This window comes from Dryobates pubescens, chromosome 9 (assembly GCF_014839835.1).
Source record: "Dryobates pubescens isolate bDryPub1 chromosome 9, bDryPub1.pri, whole genome shotgun sequence".
NCBI classification, from domain to species: Eukaryota; Metazoa; Chordata; class Aves; order Piciformes; family Picidae; genus Dryobates; species Dryobates pubescens.
This window is the reverse complement of record NC_071620.1, coordinates 30,423,839-30,450,418: the sequence shown is the minus strand read 5'-3', so window position 1 is coordinate 30,450,418 and position 26,580 is coordinate 30,423,839. Positions and strand designations below refer to the sequence as shown.

The window sequence follows — 26,580 nt, the reverse complement described above, 5'->3', positions numbered from 1 at the left end:
ACAGTAATTAACCTGGAAAATCTGTGTTTTCCTGGGTACTTTGCATCACTAGATGGTACACTGGATAATACAAACCAGCCTTGAGCAAGAGTCTATTAGCCTTTCTAATGGTGTAGATACAAAGCACCATCCAAGCAGCTATTAACTGAATGGAAATAAGTCATAACACCACAGCAGTACACAAACTTCTCAGGCCACACAAAGCACCAGTGAGTCAGAAATTAACTATGCCAGTCACATATTAATTCAGGGAGCCTTCTAGACAGCAAAGCTCCTACAAAATTTCCAAAGCCACTATGTTCACCTCCAAGGGAAATCACCCTACTTTTCAGTCATGGTAAGTGAAATGGAGTTCATATCTCCTGTGCATCTGCGGGTAAGTCTCAGTCCATCTAGCTAAGCACCAGAAAGAAGAATGTGCCAGGGGAGATTTAGGCTGGATGTTAGGAAGTTCTTCATAGAAAGAGTGATTTGCCATTGGAATGGGCTGCCCAGGGAGGTGGTGGAGTCACCATCACTGGAGGTGCTTAGGAAGAGACTGGATGGGGTGCTTGGTGCCATGGTTTAGTTGATTAGATGGTGTTGGATGATAGGTTGGACTTGATGACCTCAAAGGTCTTTTCCAACCTGCTTTATTCCATTCCATTCCATTCCATTCTATTCTATTCTATTCTATTCCGTTCCATGCTATTCCATTCTAATTTGCACATGCTTCTCTAATTTCTAATACTTCTAATTATTTTGAATTATACTAAACATTTTTAATATTCAGGCACTTCCTTGCCCTCAAAGCTACCAGAGAAAATATCAGTGAATGATTTCTAATTGATAGGTAGAAGTTACAGTGAGCCATTATCCCACTCCTTGAAAACTGACGTGTTTTTTCACATGATTATAGACATTAGACACACACATTATTTGTCAGATGTGATAAATGATAGTTTTGAAATAAACAATCATTATCTTGGAATTTTTTTAAAACTGGCATTTTTCTTGAGAATGCACTTGGGAAAAATACACCAGTATCTTAAGGACAAGGTGTATCTAGCATAAAGATACAAAATTAGCCTGTGAAATCAGGACAGCAATAACAAATTCCAGAATCAAAATGTTACAGATTAATCAGATCCTGTCACTGTCAACAGATGAGTGGTGACCCCACTGTCTAGTAACAGAGAGGCACTCAAAGGGAACAGAAGAAATAATTGCCATAGATGATACTAAACTAATGTAATTTTAAAATATGGAGGAAAGAGAGGGAAACAGAGAAATGGCAGCGCCTCAGAACACTTTTATAGTAACATCTCAGAGGCTTTCTTTGAAAATTATGATGGCGAGTTCAGATCTACCAAGTCTCAAACATTGTATTGTCCACCTCACACACCTCAGTCATGGTGCTTGCCTCCACTGTTAGCACTGGACAACTAGGGGACTCTTCCTGGCCCGAGGTCTCACAAAAACCACAGTGGCAAAGTGACCCAGGCTGTGATCTGCCTGTTAACTTTGTCCCACAGGACCCTGCAGCGGGAGTGTGCATCTGGAGACCAGAAGTATAAGGCACACTGCCAGTCACAGTTTGCTTCTGCACTCATGCTTCATTACAGGAAGATGCACTTTGTGAAGTTCCCTGACAAGCAAGCGGTCTAGTCCATGTCCTAGTACATGTCTGTGCCATCCAGCGTGTGATCAATGTGAGGACTGACAAGCACTGGATCAGAAAAAGTTTCCAAATGCTCAGACACTCATTCAAATCCTTGTCAATTTCAAGTGTTTTGGCTAGTGAAAGATGTTCTGGGATGGCATGAAGATACAAACACTCAGGTCATATATGTGTGAAAGCTTTGAGGAACCTTTACTAATCCCCTGAAGAACCATTAGTAAAAATATTTATTGTGACATGCTACACATATTCTGCCAAACACGACCACACCTAAACCACCTGATAAAGGAAAAAGCTGCAATTGAAATAACAATCATGGAACAGTAAAATATGTTTATGCAAAACAGTGGCGGGAAAAGTGATAAATCATTGGAAAACCACAACCAGAACACAACTACTGCATGGGAAGCAACAGAACTGCAGAAGGGTATTCAGGCTGAACATGGAAAGAACCTGGAACTGTAAAGGTAGGACAGGAACAAGTGAGAGATGGGCACTCCTCACACTAGGGCCCCTGACATGCACCACTGAATCTGTCAGTCCAAGAGCCATACGCAGCCACTGTAATGCTAAATGACCACACTCTGGAATGAAGCCACCACTCAAAGTATGGAACCAACTCTTAAAGGTGCATTATGTAGAGTAAGACAATCAAGTACAGTTTTGTTACATAGCTTTATTTTCTAGAATCTAAGTCTGTAAAAAAGATCCCACAGAAATGGCAATGAATCTTGAGCAGCCCAAAAAACACTTGTCTCAGACAATCACCTTGTCCTAGAAGCCCAGAAGAATGAGTGAAGTGCCAACAAAAAAAACCTCAATGGTTTCATTACCTAAGAAAATCTTTCTTGCTCTCAAGCAAATCCATCTATATGGTCAGTAAAGCAGTTTAATGCAGGCCTGCTATGAACTTTTGATAGTGGATGCTGTTTCATACAGACACTTGATGGGGTGCTTGGTGCCATGGTTTAGTTGATTAGATGGTGTTGGATGATGGGTTGGATGCAATGATCTCGAAGGCCTCTTCCAACCTATTCTATTCTATTCTATTCTATTCTATTCTATTCTATTCTATTCTATTCTATTCTATTCTATTCTATTCTATTCCATTCCATTCCATTCCATTCCATTCCATTCCTTTCCATTCCTTTCCATTCCTTTCCATTCCATTCCCTTCATTTTTTCTTTCAATTGCAAGAGGCTGATTCTTCAGTATCAAAATATATCTGTTTTCCTTAGGTGCCTGTAATGTTTTGCTTTTACAATAGCACATTGCAAGCTCCCTTTAACCTCAATGTGTTCAGAAAACTGTCATAAGAAGGGATAGACAAAAGGAGGCTTCAGCTGAACACATTTTTGAGAAGGAAAGATAGTTTAAAACAAATAATTGCCTACAGAATTTGCAAATACAAAAGCTCAGTTAATCCTTTGGCAGCTTACCTAGCCCAAAGAACAAGTGAAATTTATCTTTCAAAGGGCACAGAGACTCTCTAGATCAGAAGCAGTGCCTAGAAAAATAGAAATGTCCATACGTTGCACATTATAACTGGAAAATAATATTCAGTACCTTTTACAAACAGTTAAGCTTATCATTAACAAATGGTAACTCTGTTGGCCAATGCTTCCTCAAAAGATTGTAAGATTCCTCACGAATATAATTTAAAGTGTACTTGTACTTGCAGATCACCTTGAGTGCAAAAGGGATCTCTCTTGCAAAACAAGCTCAGTTGCCAAAAGAAGTGATGGATGGAAACACATCTAAGAAACAGTTTGTTTCAAAGCTTGAGCCTGCATGAGGATGAAACCTTTTTACTACCTTCCCTACCAGTAACTGCAAAATGTTTTGGCACACATCATTACAGCGTGAGGACTCTGCCAGAGGATTTAAAACAGCCAGGAGTCTGGTGGCCATCTGTGGAGACTGACACACTTTTTCCCCATGCTTCTGGGCAAGTGTCATCTTTGACCCTTACTGTTGTCCTTGGTTGAAAGAAGGAGAAGGTAGAATCTGAACTTGCTATCTACACCTGCTCTCTTCCTAAACCCTCTAAACTAAGATGGGGTGTGACAATTCTAGGGGATTAGCATACTGCACAGCCCATTTGAAAAATCTGACTTTTTCTGGGCAACTTGTTTCAGCCTTCCATGCAGAACAACTACCACAACACTACAGTGCAAGAGACGTGTCATAACTTACTTGCTGGGATAAACAGAAGGGAAAGAGTATTGCCATGTCAGTAGAACCCTTGAGCCAGATACAAATTTGCTCATACAGGCAGTTTCTTTTTCCTCTTTGTAACCTGCAGCTCACCCTTCCAATCATCATGCACACTCCTAGTCAAGTGAACTTGCAGCCCTGTGAAAAGGCGCTGAGGCACACCAGTCTGGTGGGACAGCAGCATGAGAACCAAGCAGCTTTTCCTAAACTGCTGTGCTGATGTTATTGCTCAGGAGAGCAAAGAGCAAACAATAAAAATACCTTTGTGGGCTAACATAAAGGACTGCTACATGCACATGTAATAGTGCATGAAGTGACAAGCCACAAAGATGTGTGTTTAAAATGCCACTAGCTGTGGTAGAACATGGCAGGGGACGACGCATGAGGATGTGCCTGATAATTGCTCAAATGTTACTGCATCACAATGCTCTCAAAAACCAGGGAGCTGAAACTGGATGTTAATGTGCAGACTGATGTTCTGAAGTGAAAAGGATCTTGCAGGTATTATAAACTCCTGCCTTCTGCATAGTTTCAGTTTTCTCTTGAACTATTCCCTTCATCACATGAATATGTACAACAGCCTGAGGAAGATTTCCAAAAGCAAAATAAGGCACCTAACTATCTTTTTAATCCAGCAACTGGATTATCACTCAGCTCCAAGCCTGCAGAGTTGCACGGGGTTGTTGTGACCCAACTGCAGCACCCAGCATGTGGCTTTGTTGAAGCCCAAATGACCATCCTCAGCCCATTGATACAGCCTGTCCGTGTCCACCTGAAGACCCTTCCTACCCTCCAGCAGATCAACATTCCCACCAAACTTGGTGTCATCTACAAACTTACTGAGAGTGCACTCAAGCCCCTTGTCCAGATCATTGATAAAGATATTGAACAGAAACGGCTTCAGCACTGTGCCCTGGAGAACACCACTTATGACTAGCAGCCGACTGGATTTAGCTACATTCACTGCCACGCTCTGGGCCCAGCCATCCAGCCAGTGTTTGATCCAGCAAAGTGTACCCCTGTCCAGGCCCAGGGCAGACATGTTTTCCATGAGGATGCTGTGGGAAACACACTCAAAGGCTTTATGGAAGTCCAGGTAAACAATATCCACAGCCTTTCCCTCATCCACCAAGCAGGTCATTTCATCACAGAAGGAGACAGTTCATTGAAGACCCAAGACTGACTGATGGTTGAGCCTCACAGACTAAGACTCGAGTTATTTTGCAGGATTTTAAAGAGCACTATAATTAGTCAAAATTCAACTACTTTTAAACCTTTTTTTAAACTTTTCTTTTTTAAGCCATCAAAATTAAAATGCTGTGTGCAGTTTTTACTAGACAAAAAACAAGAGATGCAAGTTTTCATGAGTTGCTCTGTTTATCTGCTCATGTGCTTTAGGATGCTATTGCTACTGACAGGGGACTTCTTTATGAAGATCACCATATTAACACATTCTCTTGAACATTATTCTTTTGCTTGTTTTATTCTAGTTTGACATACATGTTCTAGGTATATGCAGATTTAAAGCAACTGAGATGCTGTCTTCGAAGAAAAACATTAAACTACTCCCAAAAGCAAACAACAAACAATTGGCAGCTTAACACAAACATAAACAATTGACAGCTTAACACAAACATCAAACAATTGACAGTTTAGCACAAAAGAAAACCTACAGCTCCATACAAATATACAATGTACAACTGCTGTATAACATTTTCTTCCTTCTGTCTCCCTCCTCAATAACCAGAACTGAAAATAAATATACTGAAGAAAAACAAAGGGCAACAAAGAATGGCAAAAAAGTTATGGAGGGGTTTGGAACACAAGCCCTATGAGGAGAGGCTGAGGGAGCTGGGGTTGCTTTGCCTGGAGAAGAGGAGGCTCAGGGGAAACGTTATTGCTCTCTACAACTACCTGAAGGGAGGTTGTAGACAGGTGGGGGTTGGTCTCTTCTCCCAGGCAACCAGCACCAGAACAAGAGGACACAGTCTCAAGCTGCACCAGGGGAGGTTTAGGCTGGATGTTAGGAAGAAGTTCTTCATAGACTGATTGCCCATTGGAATGGGCTGCCCAGGGAGGTGGTGGAGTTGCCATCATTGGAGGTGTTTGGGAGGAGATTTGATAGGGTGCTTGGTGCCATGGCTTAGTTGATTAGATGGTGTTGGATGATGGGTTGGACGTGATGATCTTGAAGGCTACAACTGGCCTACAACCTCCCTTCAGGTAGTTATAGAGAGCAATAAGGTCATCCCTGAGTCTCCTCTTCTCCAGGCTAAGCAACCCCAGCTCCCTCAGCCTCTCCTCATAGGGCTTGTGCTCCAATAAAAATACCTTTGTGGGCTAACATAAAGGACTGCTACAAGGCTCCTTGGAAAAAATATGATGTTTTTTGTTTGCTGATGCAAATCTGGCTGAATCAAAGAGAATATTGATGCCCTGCCTGTTCCCCAAAATTTTACCTACATTTTGATTTCTAAGTTAATGCCTGAAAAAAAACCAAACCCTGGGAAACACATTTCAACAAAGTGTGATTTTAGTTTTTTTTCAAATCTCCCTTCTCCAGAGCAAATACCAAGTGTTGAAGACAACTTACTGATCTGAAACATCTAAAATGATCATTCTCACCATCTTTTACTGCACTAAATGAAGTTCCCTTAGATTTATCAACAGCTCCATTGAAGACACCAGGAGGTTGGTTTTTTGCCTAGAAGTTTTCGACTGGATGTGACAATTCAGAAAGCTGAGCACATCATGCTCAGAGCAGTCCAGAGCAATGATCACTCAAATCATATGTTGTGAATGGTAGATCATTTCATTATTACTATACATAATCAATATATATTATTAAAAAATTGAAATAAATGCAGGTCTTCCACTAATATTAAATGCAGGCTAGCCTTAAATATTTCAGACATCCTACCTCATTATTGGCTTCAGTAGGTTTTTTCTTTGTTTCTCCTATGTCCAAGTAGCTGTGGGAGGAAAACAGTTTTGATTATCTACAGAAACATCTAACTTACATAATACAAATATCTCTGTGGGTGTTTTTTTTCATACATTAAACCTTTTAAATTTATCATGCTTCAAAATAACATAAAAAGTAACTAAATTGTAGATTTTAATGAAGGACTGTTAATATAATTCTGCAGGGTATCCCTCTGGCTTAGCACAGAACACAAGGCAGAACTAACCATCTACCTTGAAACCACTGGTGATTAGAACAGACCATCAACAATCCCCTTCTCAGAAAGACACTCACATACTGCTGTGAGGTGGATCAACAAATCTCAGCCTGGGATCAACTTACCTGAGTTTCCAAAGTCATCATCTTGCCTCTGGGTTTCCCACAGTAAGTCTCTGCTAGATTTAAAGGTTTTCCCCAAGCCCAAGTTTAACCCAGAGCATCAGGTAAATTTTAAAAGGCCCTACAGTACTTGTACTTCAACAGGACATGGACACATATGAACACTGTATATTCTGTTTTCTCACAGCTGTGATGAGCCAATGGCATTCACAAATTATTTTGGGATTAGACAAAACACAAGCCTCAGCTGCACAAGAAAACAGAACACATCCATTTAAACAATACTGTGCTCCATCAGAGCACATAGTCCCACAATAACACTTCATTAACACTGAAGTGTTAGTGTTGGATTAGCTCTATGTTGCCTTTCCAAAGAAAGAGAATTAAATAAGCCTTCAAGCATGAATAACCCATAGACTGTTAGATAGGCAACTGTCCAGGTACTCAGACTACACTAGCTCCCTGGTCAGCACTGGAGGAAGAATGCTGCTCCCAGGAACTGCTGGTACTGCAAAGTGATTCTAGTCCTCAGCGCTGTAGGAAGTGGAACCTTTGTGGGCAGTTATAACCCAGTACAGCAGCACCTTTCAGCACCTTCTGCCAAGAGCCACACATAAGAACAAAAATAGATGGGGCAACTACACTGTGCTGGGAGCATCTAACCAAAATTAGGTGATGGGCACCTGTTACAGGTTGTCCCTATGCCCACTTCCACTGTGAAGTCACAGCTGCTTTGCCAGGCTATTTGGGTATCTTCTATCAGGCCTGTAGTACACACAACTGGCATAACTATTAAGAACTAAATGTAGCCACCCCTAGCCCCTCTAGTCTCTGAGGACCAACTCAAAAGCAAAGGGATTCATCTCTTACCAAATGTAGCCTTCCCTAAATGCAACATTACACAGAGAGTTCTGTTCTGAAACTTAACGTGCTCTGCTCAAAAATGTTGTGTCCTCAATTCTACAAAACCAAGATGAGAAGGGTGCTATAAAACTGGTAGTAGTTAAGCACATACATTCCCAACCACCTCCAGAAGCAGACTGCTAATTCTGAGATTTATTTTTTTTTAATTCAACTGTAGGAAAAATGCCCACAAAGACTGAGCAAAACACATAATTAGCTAACTGAGACCATGAAATTCACTGCCAGAATTAAGAACCATTAGTAATCATATGCAGAGCCACCCAGGAGACACACCTAACAGCCCAGATCTGCTCCACAATACTGTTCCAGTCACTCACCAGAAAACAAATGAACTATCTGCTTAATTCTTAGTATCCAGGCAGGAAAAGGAAAGCAGTCAGTCATCTTTTAAACAAAGGTAGGGATTATGCCTGTTCTGGTCATAAAAAGTGATGGAGAGCTGGGCAGAATATTTTAGACTTCTAACAAATAAGCAAGAAAGGAAGTGGTGGGAATTAAATTCCCAAGCTCATCAACTCCGTGGCAGAACTGTCAACACTGCAGATTTCTGCAGATTTCTCTGCTACTACTAAGCAAAAATACTGACACCTCAGTTAAGCACATACATCACACCAAAATGTCATTGCCACAGTTTAAAGAGCTGTTTCTCCTTCTCTACCATCCTGTCAAGGATATGGCACTATTCAATTAATTGCAACAGCAGCCTTTTTGTCTTTCCCCTCTAAAGCCCTTTTGTGTTTTTATCTGTTACAAGTACCCTTCGGTTTTGCCATGGGTCACAGCCTTTCAATCTTTCTGCAACGCCTAAGTAAAGGGGGGCGGGGGAGAGTGGGGTCCTATGAAGTATTGCCACAGTACCAAACTCCAATTTCTGATATCTAAGTACCAGATAAATCTTATGTTACTTTTTAGTCACTCACTTGAGTTTCTTGAAGGCCTCCCTGCCACCAGCCACATACTGTTCTCCACTCTGAAGCTCCTCCAGCTGCCGAACACGATGCCCGCCTCGGGGTGTATAGATGTTACGCACAGCTCCATAGGGTGCCTTCACTCTGCCAGTCACCTCTTTCAGGAATACCTCAAAGTTGGATACTTTTTTCTCATTGATGACAATACGACGCCCTGGGAAGAAAGGGTCCCCATTGCGATACACCAGCACGCTCTTCACCGTCGGCTGCGACAGCCACGACCCCTTCGTGCCTGCATTTGTCATGCTTGGTGGCTTTGGACCTCCTGTGCAGCCCAGGCACTGCAACGCTCTGCCTGCGCCTGTTTACACAGGAGAGGGTTCCTGTCTGAGCACCCTCTCACCTCCGCCCTGGCAACTCTTTACAGGGGTGAAGCACCCACACCCACCCCGAGCTCTGGGCACCAGGGCCCACCTCCAGGGAGGCAGAGGAGGGAACCCGGCGCCGCGGGGAGGGATTACAGCCTCCCCCAGGCTTGCGGCACTGCTCTGCTCAGCCTTGCAAAGCGACTCCTCCTAGGCAACCAGCTCTTGCTGCTCTGTGGTGCCAGGGGAGGTTAACGGGGATTACCACTTACCCAGGCAAAACAAAAACATTACATTGAGCTCCATGGCCTACCAGGGGCTTTTTTTCTCCATCTTTGCCATCGCGTAGCAGCTTGTCGTTCCCGCCCTGGTTTCCACGGGAAACTTTATCCCGCGTGTGCTTGTCCTCCCCCCTGTCCAGCCAGGCAAGAGCCTGGCAGCAGCCCGACAGACCCAGCGTCACCGGCCACACAGGATCAGGACAGTATAGAGGCCGACACAAAACACGGATGGCTGGGGCAAGGAAGATGAGGAGGCGGCGTGCCCAGAGGCAGGGAGCGGGATGCAGAGGCAACGGGGGGCAGAGGGAACTGGACCGAGAGCCCCACACCTGAGCCAGAAGACGCATGGATGTGATACTGAAGGACATGGTGTAGCACCAAACTTGGCAGAGTTAGATAATGATTGGATTAGACGATCTTAAAGCTCTCTCCCAAGCGAAATGACTCTATGATTCTGAGAAACCGCTCTGCCTTCTCTCCGGAGGCCGCGGCCCTGCCTCCCGCCGCCGGCCCCTGCAGCGCGTCGGAGCTCCCGGCCACACGGGAAGGGCCTGCGGGTTGAGCTGCCCTCGGGGGAAAGCAACGCAGCAGCGACGGTAGCAGCGGGGAAACGCTGAGGCGGCTCAGCGCTCCCAGAGCGAGCACCACCGGCGGGGCGGGGAGAAGGCGGCCGCCTGGGCGGGCGAGACGAGGTGGTGCTGTCGTGACACGGCAGTTCCCCTCCGGGGAGCGGCCGTTACCTGCAGGTAACGGTGCCCCGCAGTGGCACGGAGGGGCTGCCCTTCTCACGGGCGTCGGTGAGTACACTATGAACCACTCGCGCGTCTGGCCTCTGACGAACCCCGCCGTAAGGTGCCGGGAGTTCGAGGCGGTGGCAGGCGAGGCCGGTCACAGTGCCAGTTTGGCTCTGCCGGGGCGGGCGGAGGAGAGGGGGGTCTGAAAACGACGCGTTTCATTCACGACTGGGCAGATCTTACGGGGATTTCTTATTAAACGGCTCAGTTCTCCCCCTCCCAAGAACAAACCAGACTTGTGCTAGATCCTCCAGATCAAGATCATGACAATGCCAGGCAGCTGTCCCGGCGTGGAGGTAATGGCAAGCCACAGCTGTAACTAAAAAGTTTCTTCAACTTCAGCGACTGTTTCGGGCTCCCTGCCCAGGTTTCTTTTATATATGCCGATTCCGATACATGCTTTCTTGTCTGGAGATGGAGTTGCGTGGTGCCTGATTCTGCCTTTGGTTCATTACTAATATCTAACGATTACCACTTGTTTGTGCAGGATAGTCCCTGTATGAAGCAAACGAACCACTGAAAACCACTACTATTGTTGATTCCCTTCTCACTTTCCTACCTGTCAGTTATTAAAAACCTCATCTGAAAACTGGATCTTTGCTCCAGGTCTCCTGTTGCCACTTGCTGTTTACATTTGCTGCAATTCAGAAATAAAGCTGGGTCGTGATCTTGCGGGGGGGGGGGGGGGGGGGGAAACAATGGAGGTGAAATCAAGCACTTGGACTACACAAATTAATTGCATGTATGTAAGAGCAATTTATTTATTTATTAAGTTTAGTCTTGTCTACTAACTTGATGCCTTCTGACTGTGGTTTTGAGGTTTTGTGTAAAAGTTACGTACACCATTTGGGTGCTTTTCCTCCATCCTACCATCTGAATAGATAAAATTTGTCACTAACACAAAACTGAACTGCACTCCTTTGGTATTTGGGTGCATTTAATTTGTTACTTGCATTCCTGAAATACGTAAAAGCTTTCCAGTAGGCCTCTCCTTCTTTGACTGAGTCTGTTCTCTTTATGAATCCATGATCTATCACAAAAGCTAATACCACTTTTGCTGAGCTGGCCCAGACCTGGAGTTCTGTCTGGGTAATTTCAGTTGATAAGACTCAGAGGTGACTTGCCACACTAAACTAAGCTGGAAATAGAAATACACCATGAATAGTAGCACAATAAGTCAGAATATCCTTGAGCACCCAAAAAGTATATCAACAGAATAAACCAGAAAACCAATAGACAGAAAATGTTAAATAATTGTGATTTAAAGAGCACAATGTAAAGTCAAATTGGGTTAATGTTGCACTCTTTCCTAAGTTTATTTCTGTAATTCTACATAGTAGATGTTGCAGCATATATAAATAATACATTAGTATGCATATTAAGGACCAGGTCTAACTTTACCATCAGACCTGGGGGTACTGGTTGACAGTAGGTTGAACACGAACCAGCAGTGTGCCCAGGTGGCCAAGAAGGTGAGTGGCATCCTGGCCTGTATCAGGAAGAGTGTGGCCAGCAGGAGCAGGGAAGTCATTCTACCCCTGTACTCAGCACTGGTTAGGCCACACCTTGAGTCCTGTGTCCAGTTCTGGGCCCCTCAGTTTAGGAAAGATGTTGACTTGCTGGAATGTGTCCAGAGAAGGGCAACAAAGCTGGGGAAGGGTGTGGAGCACAAGCCCTGTGAGGAGAGACTGAGGGAGATGGGGTTGCTTAGCCTAGAGAAGAGGAGACTCAGGGGTGACCTTATTGCTCTCTACGACTACCTGAAGGGAGGTTGTAGCCAGGTGGGGGTTGGTCTCTTCTCCCAGACAACCAGCACCAGAACAAGAGGACACAGTCTCAGGCTGTGCCAGGGGAGGTTTAGGCTGGAGGTTAGAAGGAAGTTTTACACAGAGAGAGTGATTGCCCATTGGAATGGGCTGCCCAGGGATGTGGTGGAGTCGCCATCACTGGAGGTGTTTAGGAGGAGGCTTGATGGGGTGCTCAGTGCCATGGTTTAGTTGATTAGATGGTGTTGGATGGTGGGTTGGACACGATCTCAAAGGTCTCTTCCAACCTAGTTTATTGTATTCTATTCTATCAGGAGACTTTGATTTCACAGATAAATGCATCCAATCATGAAACCATCCTGACACCATTTTCATTTTAAACTATTTTTAAGACTACATAAACAAATGATCCACTTGAAGCTGTATTTTTTCCTCTTTCCAGAAAGCTGTATAATAAAACATAGAGACTTTGATTCTGCACAATTTTTGCCATACCTTGGGTACAAGAAGCCATTAAATGGGAGAGAAAATAGACAAAAAAATGCCTTACATTAAAACAATTCCTCTAACAGCCCTTTCCCCCCATTGATTGTCATAAAACTAAAGCTGATGTAGACCTTCCTGTCTGGAATTTAGTGTACAGTAATGATTCTTCTTCCAAACAGATTTCAACATATGTGATGGAAGGAATTTTTCTTTCCTTCTATCTTACCTCTTTGATGGGAAAATTACCCCCCTGCTGTGAGTTACAACAGGGCAGTTAACCATTAAAAAAAGAGCAATTTCAGGGTGAAGGAAGTCAAATATGCCACTGTTACTGGTTAACAGTTAAATTTCTCTACTTCTTGCTGGTTTTTTTTCTAACTGATAAAGGGGAGAACCGAGCCTCCAGTGTGGGTCTCTTCTACCAAGTAACAAGCAATATGGGCTTAAGTTGTGCCAGGGGAGGTTTAAATTGGATATTAGGAAGCATTTATTTACTGAAAGAGTGATGAGGCATTAGAACAGGCTGCCCAGGGAAGTGGTGGAGTCACCATCCCTGGAGGTGTTCAAGAAGCGTGTAATGTGGTGCTTCAGGGTATAGTTTAGTCATCATGGTAGTTGGGTTACAGTTGGACTCAATGATCTTTAAGGTCTTTTCCAGCCTTAATGATGCTGTGGTTCTAAATAGAGTTTGGCCATCTGCCCTGCTGTAAGGCTTTGAACACGGATTTTGCCTTCATGCTCACTTACATGCTTCGGCAGAACCAACCAAAAGCATACTACTATCAGCATCATCATTTTGGTGCATGAAGCTGCAGTTTAAAAATAATGTATGAGGAAAACGGTACGTTACTCATTAAGTTTTTAAATCTTAACTAGCTTGTCTATTTTAGATACAAGAGTAGGTAAAGCAAATTTAATTGCACGACCTTCCCTGAGGGCAGAACTGTTCTGTGGTTGGGACGCCCCTCTCCCCATTTTAACAGTAAAACCTTCAGCAAGTGGCCGAAGGGAGCGAGGCAGACCCCAGCCACCGCACGGCGTACGCGCGGTTCGGGACTCTGCTGGAAGCCGAAACACCACCGCGCCTGACACATCCGCACATGCCACAGTGGCTGGCGGACACGCTCGGTAATCAGCTCCACACGCAGACGGCGAGGTCTAACCCTGCCGGCAAGGGCAGACGCAAACCGCACGGACTGGCGCTGGCGCTGGCCCTGCCCCCCTTCTCCCAGGCTGCGCAGGGGTAATCCCGCAGCCTTCCGGGCTCCTCCTTCGCCGCGACTGCGCGCTAGGAAGCGGGCCGGGTCGTGCCAGGCCGTGCGGGGGCCGATGCTGCGCGTCGGGCTGCTGCGCCGCGCACTGGGCCGCCCTCGCGGCTGGGCGGGCGAGGGGTCTGCCCTGCGGGCCGCCCTGGGGCTGACAGTGCCGCCGGGGCTGACAGTGCCGCCGGGGCTGACAGTGCCGCCGTGCGCTCGGGGGCTGCGCTGGGCGGGTAAGTGGCGGGCTGGGGCCGGCTTCTTGCCGGCCGCCCCGTATGGTCGGTCCTTGGTGTGCGGGCCCGCGGCAGGGAGGGAGGGTGAAGGACACCCTGGCTGGGGACTGGAAAGCCAGATCGGCAGTAGCTGCGCACGCTGTTACCGGCCTCCGTCCCGGGCGCTGCTGGGCGGGTGTCAAGTGCGTAGCGGCCTTCCTTTCCGTGCCAGTGCATTCTAGAGATGGCTTAGAAGAGGGCAGTGCGTAGGTGGAGGTGTGCAGTGTGCTGCGAGTAGAAACGTCTTGTTTTTCTTCAGGTAAATTTTATCAACGTGTCACGACAGAGGCCTCCCAAGCCACCTTAGCTAGCGTGTCTCCCGTTTTTGCAGTGGTAAGTATGTGCAACTGTTTCCATCAGTAAGGACAGCTTTTGCAAGATGATGGTGTGCCTTTTCTTTTTCCCCTTAAAGTATCACAGAAGTAGGTGGATTCATCTCTCAGAGAACATTCCTAGTTCAAAATCGTTGGTTTAAGGTGCTCTAACTTGACTAGTTATGGTATACAGTGTTCATCAAGATTTTTTTCTCTATGATCAAGCATCCACTGGAAGCCTCTTGCTTTAATTGTGAAGGCAGGTCAACTGTTTGAAGTGCTGCAGTCAGGTTTGTGAATGCCTTTACAAATGTTAGTCCTGTGTCTTGGTAGCTGCAGTTCTAAACAAGCCTAGGCTTTGGGGAAAGCCAAACTCTGCACAGGTTGGTTGCTTTATTTGTTTCAAAATGAGTTTGAAAGCCATTTGCATCCTGCTTCAGTGCCTGTGAGGGAAGGTAAGCCTTCTTGCTGAGAATGAAAAGCGGTCCTTCTGGACCAGAGTGCATGCAGCTAGGTTCTTCTGACCATATAACCCCTGTTGAATCTCTAGTGGAATGTATGCTTAGGTATGTTTAATTAATGGAAAACTCCCAGTGATACAGAATTAAGCTACATAGTTTATGAGCAAAACAGTACAAGGGGAGGTTTAGACTGGACATTAGGAAGTATTTCTTTACCAAGATGGTGATCAAACTCTGGAACAGGCTTTCAGGAGAGGTGGTCAGTGCTCCAAGCCTGTCAGTGTTTAAGAGACATTTGGACAATGCCCTTAATAACATTCTTTAACTTGGTGAGCCCTGAAGTGGTCAGGCAGTTGAACTAAATGATCATTGTAAGGCCCTTGCAACTGAAATAGAATAGAATAGAATAGACCAGGTTGGAAGAAACTTTCAAGATCATCACATCCAACCTATCATCCAACACCACCTAATCAACTAAACCATGCAACCAAGCACCCTATCAAGTCTCCTCCTAAACACCTCCAGTGATGGTGACTCCACCACCTCCCTGGGCAGCCCATTCCAATGGGCAATCACTCTCTCTGTGTAAAACTTCCTTCTAACCTCCAGCCTAAACCTCCCCTGGTGCAGCCTGAGACTGTCTTGTTCTGGTGCTGGTTGCCTGGGAGAAGAGACCAACCCCCACATGTCTACAACCTCCCTTAAGGTAGTTATAGAGAGCAATAAGGTCACCCCTGAGTCTCCTCTTCTCCAGGCTAAGCAACACCAGCTCCCTCAGTCTCTCCTCTTAGGGCTTGTGTTCCAAGCCCCTCACCAACTTCGTTGCCCTTCTCTGGACACCCTCCAGCAAGTCAACATCCTTCCTAAACTGAGGGGCCCAGAACTGGACACAGTACTCAAGGTGCGGCCTAACCAGTGAAGTGTAGAAGGGCAGAATGACCTCCCTGCTCCTGCTGGCCACACTGTTCCTGATGCAGGCCAGGATGCCATTGGCCCTCTTGGCTGCCTGGGCACACTGCAGGCTCATGTTCAGCCTACCACTGACCAGTACCCCCAGGTCCCTCTCAGCCTGACTGCTTTCCAGCCACTCTGACCCCAGCCTGTAGCACTGCATGGGGTTGTTGTGGCCAATGTGCAGAACCCGGCACTTGGATGTGTTAAATCCATTTTGTTCTGAGTCTGATCCTCTGTAAATACCTTCTTCCCAAGTGTGAGGTGCTGTTAAATACTTCCTTCCCAAAGTTTGCATTAGAGGGTGGTCATGCAGGTGACACTGGTTGTGTCCCACGTGTGTACAAACACAGTGAAATAAATGTCAAACTAGTGTAATGTTTTTCTTATTTGATATGAACTGTGAAGAGGGGGCATAAAAAGTTGCCTTTTCTCTATGACCTATTTTCCCTTTGATTTCTAGGCAAGTGCAGACATTTGGGAATTGATTTCTTGTTTTATATTAGCTCTGTGAACTTTTTTTTTTCTCCCCCCCACACCTTTAGATGAAGCTCGACAAAGAGGGAAATACTACCTGTTTTGGTAAGTTTTCATTATAGTTTTGTTTGTTTGTATTGGTTTTGTTTGTCTTTTTTCCCTTGTCCAATACAGAAATGACCAACTGGGAATCTACATGAGGTAGATGATTTGGGATGCTTCACTGTATTCATTTGGGATATTGCAATGTATCCTCTGGTTTGCTGCCTTCTATTCTTCTTAGCATCTTAAATATTACCATTTTTATACACTCTTAAATAATAGCCTAGACTGTTTCTCACAGGAAGTTGATTCTTACTTTATCTTTTCAATTTTTGACCAGCATGCTGCTTTCCCTGCCTTGTGTTTCCCTTACTTGTAGGACTTTGCATGCTTTTGCCCTAAATGTCTTAATCTAAAAATATTTCTATGGTAGAAAAGAAGAAAACTGAATTGTATCAGGAATTGGGTCTTCAGGCTCGGGATCTAAGATTTCAACACCTAATGAGCATTGCAACTAGGAATAACAGGATCATCATCAGAATGGAGGTAATGATTTCCCTGTAGCCGAGTGTAAGCTTGAGCTGTGTCTTCTACTTGCCACTTTCCTTTTCTGGCACAGTTCTTTTGATACCAGTTTTCTATGGCATGCAGTCCAGCAGTAGATCTGTCTTTGAAACTGTGCTTAGCAGTCAGAGGCACAGGTTTACCAACAGTACATGTTAACGACCATGTTCCTAGTTGAGCATAGGAGAAACGTTACTAACGTTGTCATAGAAGTAAGGACCTGGGAGAAGCCTCTTCGCAGCCCTACCACCACTAGCAGAGTGCTGTGTCTGAACCATGGGGAATCCACTTGTTTGTAGTTAGCATGAGATTCTGTCATTTTCCTACCCAAAGGGATTATTTGAAGAGTTGCTTTATCAAAGCCTAAATTATCAAATACCCTACAGAATTACGACAAATCCTCACAGAGCTTTTTTTTATTCAGGCTCCTGTTTGTACTGTCTTTTCCAGCTCTTGAAGGCTGTCGTAACACCAGAGTGTGTTCTGATACTAGATTATCGTAATTTAGATCTGGAGTACTGGCTTGTCAATGAACTAGCACCTCAGCTGGCTGGGGAAGGCCAACTAGTTACATATTCCCTGCCTTTTGAATTCCGAGCCATAGAAGCAATCCTGCAGTACCGGGTGAGCTACGTCCTTTGTACTGAAATTATTTTTGAAGCTGTTGCTTCATAGAAAGGACAATATGATTTTATTACTGTGTTAATGTTTCTATGCATTTGTTCATGTATTCCACACTTGCTGTAGGAGCTCTTTTTTCTGTTTTGGCTTTTGTTGCCTGCCTTTCTTTTCTTTATGGGTTTGTGCGTATGCATGATTTCACTCCTGTCCCAAGAAAGTGCTAATTGGATGCAAGGGCTTCACCATCATTTGTGCAATTAAAAACCAAGTCAGGGTACTTTTCTAAACACGTGCTGTAGCTGAAATTGAAGTAACACAAAAGCACTGAGCTTTTTGGACTCCTGGACAAGAGTCTGGTAATGACTTCTAGCTATCTTTAAAAATCTATACATACAAATGCTAATAAAGGCATTTGTAGACAAATAGTGGTTTGAACTTTTGTCAGCCTTATTGGTGTGTTTGTCAATGGGTTTCAGTTCACTGCAAATCCATTTTACAAAATACTGTTTTGCACTGGTTTTGTCCTGTAAATGGTGTCCCTATAGCAACTATTTCCCAGGCACTGGAAAACAAATTGCACTAACTGTCTGTTACTGTGCTCAGAGACAGAACTTGGATGCCCAGGTCATTCTAAAGGGATTGCTTTAATTCTTATGAAGGATCATGTTGTTATCTAGATCAGCAAACTGCAAGGGAGACTTAACACTTTGCAGCCTCAGATCCTTGAGACACTGGAAGCTCTAGTGGACCCCAAGCTTTTGTCTGTGGATAGGAGTAAACTACACGTTCTCCTGCAAAATGGCAAGAGGTAAATAAGAGTAAGCTGTGAAGAGCCTGCAAGGTGGCCATAGAAAATTATGTGCAATGAAATATTAGAAAAATGGTATTGATTTTCTAGATTACTGTGATGCTGGGTTGTGCAATATACTTGTAAAGGTAAAGATCAGCATATTAAATACCTAGCAATACGGGGGAAAGCAGGAAAAGGGAAATCTCTTCCAAGTTGTCAGAAACACGGCTGAGCTGCTTAAATAGCATCTGAAAGAACAAAATAATAACTAATTGAAGAAAAATAGCATCATGAAAATGTTCCCACAATACAAGACTAGCCCCTGGACCTATGCCTTAAGGTTACTAGTACTAATACACTAGTACTTTCATATATTAGCCTCTCTGATATGTCAGTGCAGATATGCACTTACTACGTGCTCATGGACTGCTTGTCTTTTCTGACTTATATCCAGAAAACATCATCTGAATCCTTTTTCACTTGTTTCTGTAACTTGCTGGTCCCCAGACAGATCACTGCCACTGCTAAATGTGTGGCTTGTAGAGAATTTTTCAAAGGAACTCTATAACCCTGCAAGGAAGTCTTCCTTGGCCACTCCATCTGGCAAGGGTGCTGGCTGGCAAACTCATTTAAAGATTACGTTTGTGCTCTAGTGCCAGTGGGGATTACTTCACCTTTTGCCTGTTCTTTCTTCAGCTTGTCAGAACTGGAAACAGATCTTAAAGTTTTCAAAGAAACAATTCTGGAGATCTTAGATGAAGAAGAATTAATAGAAGAGCTCTGTCTATCTAAATGGACTGATCCACAAGTATTGTATGTATATTTTGAAACCGCATACGTTTTTTAACAGTGTGTTTTGCTTAAGGAGAACTTGAACACTAAACTGAGTGTTCCCTGCCAAAAAGCAAACAGACAAACACTTTCTAATTTTTTTAAATCCTAATGCTAGCTGCTTTAGAAATCATTACATTTACCATTTTGGAGAGGGACTTCATTAGCTCTAGTCACATTAGGCAGTTTCAAGTAGTTCCTGGTGTCACAGGCCACCTCATCTAGGATGTAATGGGAGATGAGCAGGGTGACAGGAAGAGAAAAGGCAGATACAATGTTTTGATACAAGTTAACATTTTGCGGAAGAATTCACTTCCCTTTCACCAAAAGAGTAAGAAACAGGTGTTAGGGTCTTGAATAGGTCGGACACCACACTTCCTTTTTAAGAAGTGTTCTGAACACCTTGCCTCTAGCTTTTTGCTCACTAGCAGAACCTTAAGGAAAGAGACCTTGGAGCAATCTTGCTGAGCACCTGAAGAGCAGCATTTCAGAAGAATGTATATGCAGAAGTAGTTCTGGTGCAGTCTCTCAAATTCAAGTGGAAGTGCATAGCAGCACCAGCACCAGTTGCTTTAACAAAAAATTAAAAGCAAAATGATAGTCTATTGGATTTCAGTATGGTTTGGGCTGAATTGTATGTAAATCTTGGGCATATGGGGGTGTTCTATTTTTAAGCAGATAACAGAAACTACATTTTGGAGTCTACTTTGCCTAACCATATTGCTTTAATACTGTTTTGTACAGTAGCATGGGTTTGAAATGGGGAGATAGTTTCTTGCGCTGCAGAGCTTTGTCTAAATATGCAGCAGATTGGGACACAATTTGCATTTGTTATGCATCTGTTGGAGCAGTAGTGGGAGGGCTCTGAATTCAGACTGCTCCTGATCCAGTAAACAGTCTTCATCCTGTTTTTTCTCACAGTCTTCCTTTGGGCTTAATACAAGCTACTGCGTCATGGTAGACAATGTGTAGGGAACATCTAGGAAAGATAGCAAGGTCACCTTACACTCCTAAAGTCGTCCCTTCTTTCAGACACCATTGCACAAGAGTGCAAGAGTGGTGGAAAGTTATGCAGAGAGTGCTGGAGCCATGCTACAGGATGCAGTAAAGCAGACCATTTGTAAAGCATACCAGGAAACACTAACTGCAGCAGCACATTTGCAGGCAGGCTAGTAGTTCATGGGACCCAGGACTGATGCAGGCAATGTCTGGTATTTGATGAACTCCAGAGGCCTGATGTATGGAGGAAACAGTTAGGCATATAGGTGCCATCAGAGGTGATATGCAGCAGGGATGGTGAGCAGAGCCCAGAATGGCAAGATGAGGCAGATTTTGTATCTTTGTGTGAAAATTTGGCAGAATGTTGGAGGCTCATGACACAGGTATGGGCTAATTAATGAAAGCAAATCAGATGGCAGTTATTTTCAAGCCCCTGTGCCTGTTTCCCTTTATATATTCACAGAGGAGCTGACACAAAGATACTTGTCAAATAAGACCTTGAGTTGATCTGCAATACAGCAGATAGTGCTGTGAGATTCTCAGGTCTGCAACTCCTCTCATTTGTGTGCAATAAAATCTTCAGGGTTTGAAGGACTTTAAAACCAGCCTAGCTGACCCAAGGTTTCTGCCCCATAAGAGAGAAAGTAAGGGCTCGCTTAAAGGTCCTCAGGAAGTAAGACATACAGCTTTCTTGGAAAACCATTTCAGAGAGCAGCAGACAGCAATGCCAGGAGGAGATTCTTGAAAAAGTTTAGTCTAAGAAATTACATCATATAACAAAGGAAAAAAATGACAAAGAATCTTCCTGGCTTTGCTGCTAGTTTCTAAGCTCTTGTAGATCTCAGTGCTTCAGCTTGCGTCTGTCAAGCATGAACAATCCTGTACACTGCCAGAAATGTACATACCTGTTCCAGAGGAGGCTGCTGTGCCAGCAGTCAAAACCATGAAATTGGATTAAATTCCCTGACAAAGTTGACTTATGAGAGCAGCATCTTCAGTTGGTTGCTCATTCTTCAGCTGCTCCATGATCCCAAAGTGTTTTGCAGCAATTACTGTGTACAGCTGAAACACCTGACAGCTAAATTACTTCAATATACAGCCAAGACCTCTCTCTCACTGTGTAATTGTTTTGTGTGTTGACTTACATGGTTATGTTTGAGTCTTGGGAGTTTCTGACTGCACTGTTGCCAGCCTCCATCACTTGAGGACTTCAAGAAATTAAGCATCTTCTTTCAAAATTGCCAGTAATTTATAATAGTAATAATATAAACATTTGTGGTAATACAAACTTTATAAATCATATAAAGTCTATATAACTTTGTAACTTTTTATTATATGAGAAAGTAAGATTTGTGTTGTTGTGCATGCCTTGGGCATAGCAAATGCTAACTGCTCTACCCAGTTGCCTCCACTGATCAGCTGATGGGTATAAAAACATGCCTTTGTTTTAAGCAGTTGGTATTGATGGAAGCTCCTTACTGAAAAGATTGGAATTTGAGATCTAATGTTCCCTGCAAACCTTATGTGCCTTAACACATCAGTAGCACACTTCTGTGCAAAGTGTAGCTAACCAGAAAAATACAAATTGTTGCTCACAGTGAGGAGAGTGCATCTGGGATTGACCATGCAGAGGAAATGGAGCTGCTGCTGGAGAACTATTACAGACAAGCAGAAGATCTTGCAAATGAAGCTCGTGAGCTCAGAGTGCTGATTGACGACTCAGAAAGCATCATCTTTATCAACCTGGACAGGTTAGCTACCTATCTATTCTGGACTGCCAGAAGTTGAGCAGAATTAAATGCTGCCTAGTCCTTTTCAAGTCTGCCTGCAAGGAAAGTTGGGGAGTTCCATCTCCCTGAGGGTTTATATGGATTTGAACTGCATAAGAAGCTGCATAGCATTTCTCTTATCAGTGATCTGGCTAAAGCAAAGCAACAGGATGGTCTAATTAATATGTGTGAAACCCTCTCTGTTGCCATCAATTTTCTCTAGCAGGAGAAACCTAGCTTCTCCTGGGTCCTTCTGGACAGCTATTCACCAAAGGAAATGTCTGCAAATTCAGGGACAAAGTAAAATTGTAATCAGGAAAGTTTACTCTTAATTCAGAAAACCAACAAGAGTTATGTAAGAGTCTGGTTAGGCTACTGAGGTGTTCAGTACAAGCTGCATTATCATGTTGTGGCATAACAACTTTGGAATGAGGATCTTGCAACAAAAGTGGGGTTTTTCTCTCTGTACTCTAAAATTTCCACTGCTAGTCTGCTTTCTTACTAAAAAATAATTGTAGCTTGCATTCACCAGCATGTACCACACTCTCTTTGAGGTCAGAGTTTCATACTCTTTCTCCACCTTATTGGGGAGTTATTAGTGGAAGCAATTGATAGATGCTGCATCAGGAAACCACAAAAATCCTTTTGGGGAAAACTTGAATAGAGAATTCTCCAAAACAGGCTTGAAGTTTATAATCTGCAGCACTTACTCTATTTCTTGTAAGTAATTAATTTGCAAGATAACAGTATTTTTTTTTCTCTTGTGAATATGGACATGCACATTCCAGGCAGTTAGTGGTGAGAACACACTTTCCCATGGAAATTTGCTGTTGCTCTCTGTGTATACATCTCTAAGCAGTGAGTGATGCTGGGAAGCGTGCTGATGATTAGGCAGAACCTGCTGCTTTAGAGGTATCCTGGTGCAGCAATTTCAAAATGGTAGTCTTCTTTTGTACTGTTGTTTCATGAGCTTTGTCACTGGGTTGCCTAATTCCAGCATGACTCTTTCGCTCTTTGGTGTTAGTGCATGCTGTATGGAATTTGAGGATTGAGGCAGCAAATCAACTTTTGGGTTCCTCTTACAGATGTTTCTCCCTTCTTTAGCCACCGTAATGTGATGATGAGACTGAACTTGCAGCTGACTATGGGGACTTTCTCTCTCTCTCTCTTTGGACTGATAGGAGTTGCCTTTGGTATGAACTTGGAGTCATCTCTTGAAGAGGTATGGAATGAATGCTGCGTTTATCGGTGACATAAAACACAGGCCCTACTCTCACGGCACATTTTGTACTCAGTACAACATTGTTCCATACGTAAAGCTCCAGATTCATATTCATGTGTGAACATTATTTAGTTCAGTGATTCCTATGTTCACATACACACTTTTTTTGTAACCAAATTAGTATATGGCTACCTTCACAGTATTGCAGCCTTTTTTCCTATTTAATATCCATGGGAAACAACAGATCTGCAGTTGCATAAGGACTGACTCTTAAGTCAGCATTAAGGGTTTTGTAATGATATCTGTTCTTCTGAAAAGACCAGTTTTGTTTTCCAGATAACAAAGGTATCAGGCAGGCAGCCAGGGCATTTCCAGCAGGAGAGGAAATACTCTATTGTCAATTACATGTTTGTACCCACACTGGAGTGTTGTGGGTGTAACGTCTCAGGTGTACAAATCCAGAATTGCATATGCTATCCTTAAACAAACAAACAAAAAACAACAAATAAACAAGCAATGTCCAAATGGAGACCAGTGACAAGTGGCCCTCAGGGGTCAGTACTGTTTTACATCCAGGTCCAGAGGAGGGCCATGAAGATGATCAGAGGGACGAAGCATCTTCCCTGTGGGGACAAGCTATGAAAGTTGGAACTGGTTCCAGGGAGACCTTATAGCAGCCTTCCAGTACCTGATGGAGGGCTACAAGAGTGCTAGAAAGGGACTGTTTGCAAGGGTTTGTAGTGATAGGATGAGAGGGAATGGATTAAAGCTGGAAGAGGGTAGATTTAGACTGGATATTAAGAAGAACACTGGAACAGGTTGCCCAGGGAGGTTGTGGATGCCCACTCTCAGAAGTGTTCAAGGCCAGGTTGGATGAGGCCTTGAGCAACTTCATCTAATGGAAGGTGTCCCTGTGCACAGTAGGGGCTTGGAACTAGTTGATCTTTTAAGATCTGTTCCAACCTAAACTATGATTATATGAAAGCAAAGACTTCTTGCTTTCCACATTCAATATATAAAGTAGTTGAATTTCCAAACTTCTGATGAAGAATGGAAGGAAAACCTTCATGGGACAGTAACAGAATACACTGATTTGCTAAATAAAATGTTTTGCTGTGGAACAACTCTCTTCCCAAGGTAGGGCTCAGCTGTTGATGGTAGTTTACCACTTCCCATACAGGAGATCACTGGTGCAGAGTGAGAGATGTGGATAAATCCTGTTATGAAGAGAGACTGTATGACTAATAGGAACATTCTGTTGGTAGGACCCCAGAATATTTTGGCTGGTGACGGGGATTATGTTTCTGGGAAGCGGTCTGATATGGCGACGCTTGCTTTCCTTCCTTGGGCGGCACCTAGAACCTCCACTACCTCCTCACGTATGTACGGCTGACTAGGACTTCTGCTTCAGGCTCTGCATGTTCAGTCCATTTCTAAACAAAATAAGCTGTAGTAGAGGGGTGGGCCATAGAGCATGGGAGAATTCAGCTGTCTGCTCCTTGATGAAAGAGAAGGTTCTCCCTAGCTGGATTGAATGAGATGGGGTGCCCTGGCAAAGATGTGCTTGAGGAGTAAGATACTGCTTGCTGTTGCCAGAAGTGAAGCTGCAGGCTCCTGACATATGCTGTATTTACTGTCACCTGGAAGTTGAGGTTAATGTTAGAAGCAGCCCTAACTTGCTTTCTCAGGCTGCTGCTGTTCATAGTGAGGGACATAAACTGATGCTGCCTTCTTTCTCCCACCCACATACTAACTCTGGATCTCTAATCCCTGTCTTGTAAAAGAGGAGGTAACGATAAAAGGATGATGAATATGGGTACTACCTGTAGCATCTCTGGAGAATGATGCCATGGTTGTGATGTTCTGACTCCCAGTATGAGGTTTGTAGTGGCTCCTTACACACACACACACAAACTGTCTTTTCTTTTCCCTTGACACCGATGGCATCTTAAGAGCCCTATTGTAGCAAGCTGCATGAAGATTTCCATCTTCAGATTAGCAACATTTTTTACAGGCCATCTTTCCTGGTGACCACCATTTCCTGATCAAGCTTGCAGGACTGCATTGTCTACCACTGCTTAGCACTCTGGTATTTATAATAAGGCAGTAGCAGTAAATTCAAAAGTTAGGCTGCTACAAGTGACAAAAATGAGTAAACTCCCTTCCCTACTCTCCCTTGCCATGAAGAGGCAGATAAAATGAGGCAGATAACTAGTTCATTGTGGATTGTTGACTGGCTATGACTAACTGAATTTTCCTCAAGTGTTGCTCACAATCAACCCCAGCAAATACTGACTCTGTCTTGGAGAAATGTACTGACAGGGGATTAGGTTGGAAGCCACCTCAGACAATGTCCTGGAAGTTAGAGGAGAAAAATCAGAATTTGGGCCTCTGTGAATCTCTGTTCCCTTCTACTGCCCATAGAGCATCTTCTCATGTCAACACAAGCTATTTTGTATTTTGTCTAGGTTCCTGAAGTTTTGAAAAAAACCCAACCAGCAGCTGGAAGAGTGGAGATAAAGAACAGCCTTAAAGCAGAAACATTTGGGCTCAGCAGAAGTGCATTAATGAACCGATAGGAAGAGTAGGAATAAAGAGACTTTGTTACAGGGCAGACTTTGGATACTGCCCCTTCATTTGTTCTTCCTTATTGAAAACCACAAGAATTTTTACATTTGCTAATTTAATATATATATATAGTGCCAAAGAAAAAAATATGGCGAGATTTTAATTCTTGTAGAGGAAAGGAGAGAAACACAAGGGAAACTGGTAACATGCTTTCCACAGTAGTCTCACCTCCACCCCATGTATGTTCCATTAGGTTTATGAGTCACATACACAGTATTGCTAGCTTAAAGGATGACAGCAGTCAGCATTCATCAGTAATTCTGGTTCTGAGCTGCAGATTTAGGAGTCCAATTTAAGTGTCAAAGGAAAATAATCCCAGATGTGGCCCTTTTAATGGAGTTTTAAGGCCATTTCTCTTTGCAGAGAATAGGTTTTCTGAAGTACATTTTTGTGAAGCATCATGTCTAAATCAGCAATAACCAAAAATAGTTTCCCTGATTGTGAGTGAGCAGTAACACTGGCTTTGAAATGTAGCTACTTGGGTGTTTCCTAACACTTAATTTAGGCTCAGAACATGCACTTTTAGTAACAGAAAAACCAGGCTGATTGTAACACACGTTTGTGCTTGGCATCATCCATGGAACAACTTCTCATGTTAATGGGACTGATTGAGATGCTGGTGGAAATGAAAACTGAACAGACCAGTTTCTCTTGAACTGGGTTCTGCTTTCTCT

At 43.7% G+C, this 26,580-nt stretch overlaps 2 protein-coding genes across 2 annotated transcripts in view; one reads left to right on the top strand and one right to left on the bottom strand.

Moving 5' to 3' along the window:
* Nucleotides 1-9,319, bottom strand: part of DCDC2 (doublecortin domain containing 2) — a 57,855-nt gene extending 48,536 nt beyond the window's left edge. The window contains exons 1-2 of the mRNA XM_054164014.1: nucleotides 9,027-9,319; nucleotides 6,799-6,850 (exon numbers count right to left, since the gene is read on the bottom strand). Of these exons, the coding sequence (XP_054019989.1) occupies nucleotides 6,799-6,850; nucleotides 9,027-9,319 (345 nt within the window). The remainder of the gene's footprint in view (nucleotides 1-6,798; nucleotides 6,851-9,026) is intronic.
* Nucleotides 9,320-13,986: 4,667 nt separating this feature from the next.
* On the top strand, nucleotides 13,987-26,328 carry MRS2 (magnesium transporter MRS2). Its single transcript, XM_054164017.1, has 11 exons — nucleotides 13,987-14,198; nucleotides 14,497-14,570; nucleotides 16,509-16,545; nucleotides 16,916-17,028; nucleotides 17,497-17,670; nucleotides 18,345-18,475; nucleotides 19,154-19,270; nucleotides 21,886-22,038; nucleotides 23,161-23,278; nucleotides 24,544-24,657; nucleotides 25,747-26,328. The coding sequence occupies exons 1-11, from the start codon at nucleotides 14,036-14,038 to the stop codon at nucleotides 25,855-25,857; spliced, it is 1,305 nt and encodes a 434-aa protein (XP_054019992.1). The 5' UTR covers nucleotides 13,987-14,035; the 3' UTR covers nucleotides 25,858-26,328.
* Nucleotides 26,329-26,580: the final 252 nt, after the last annotated feature.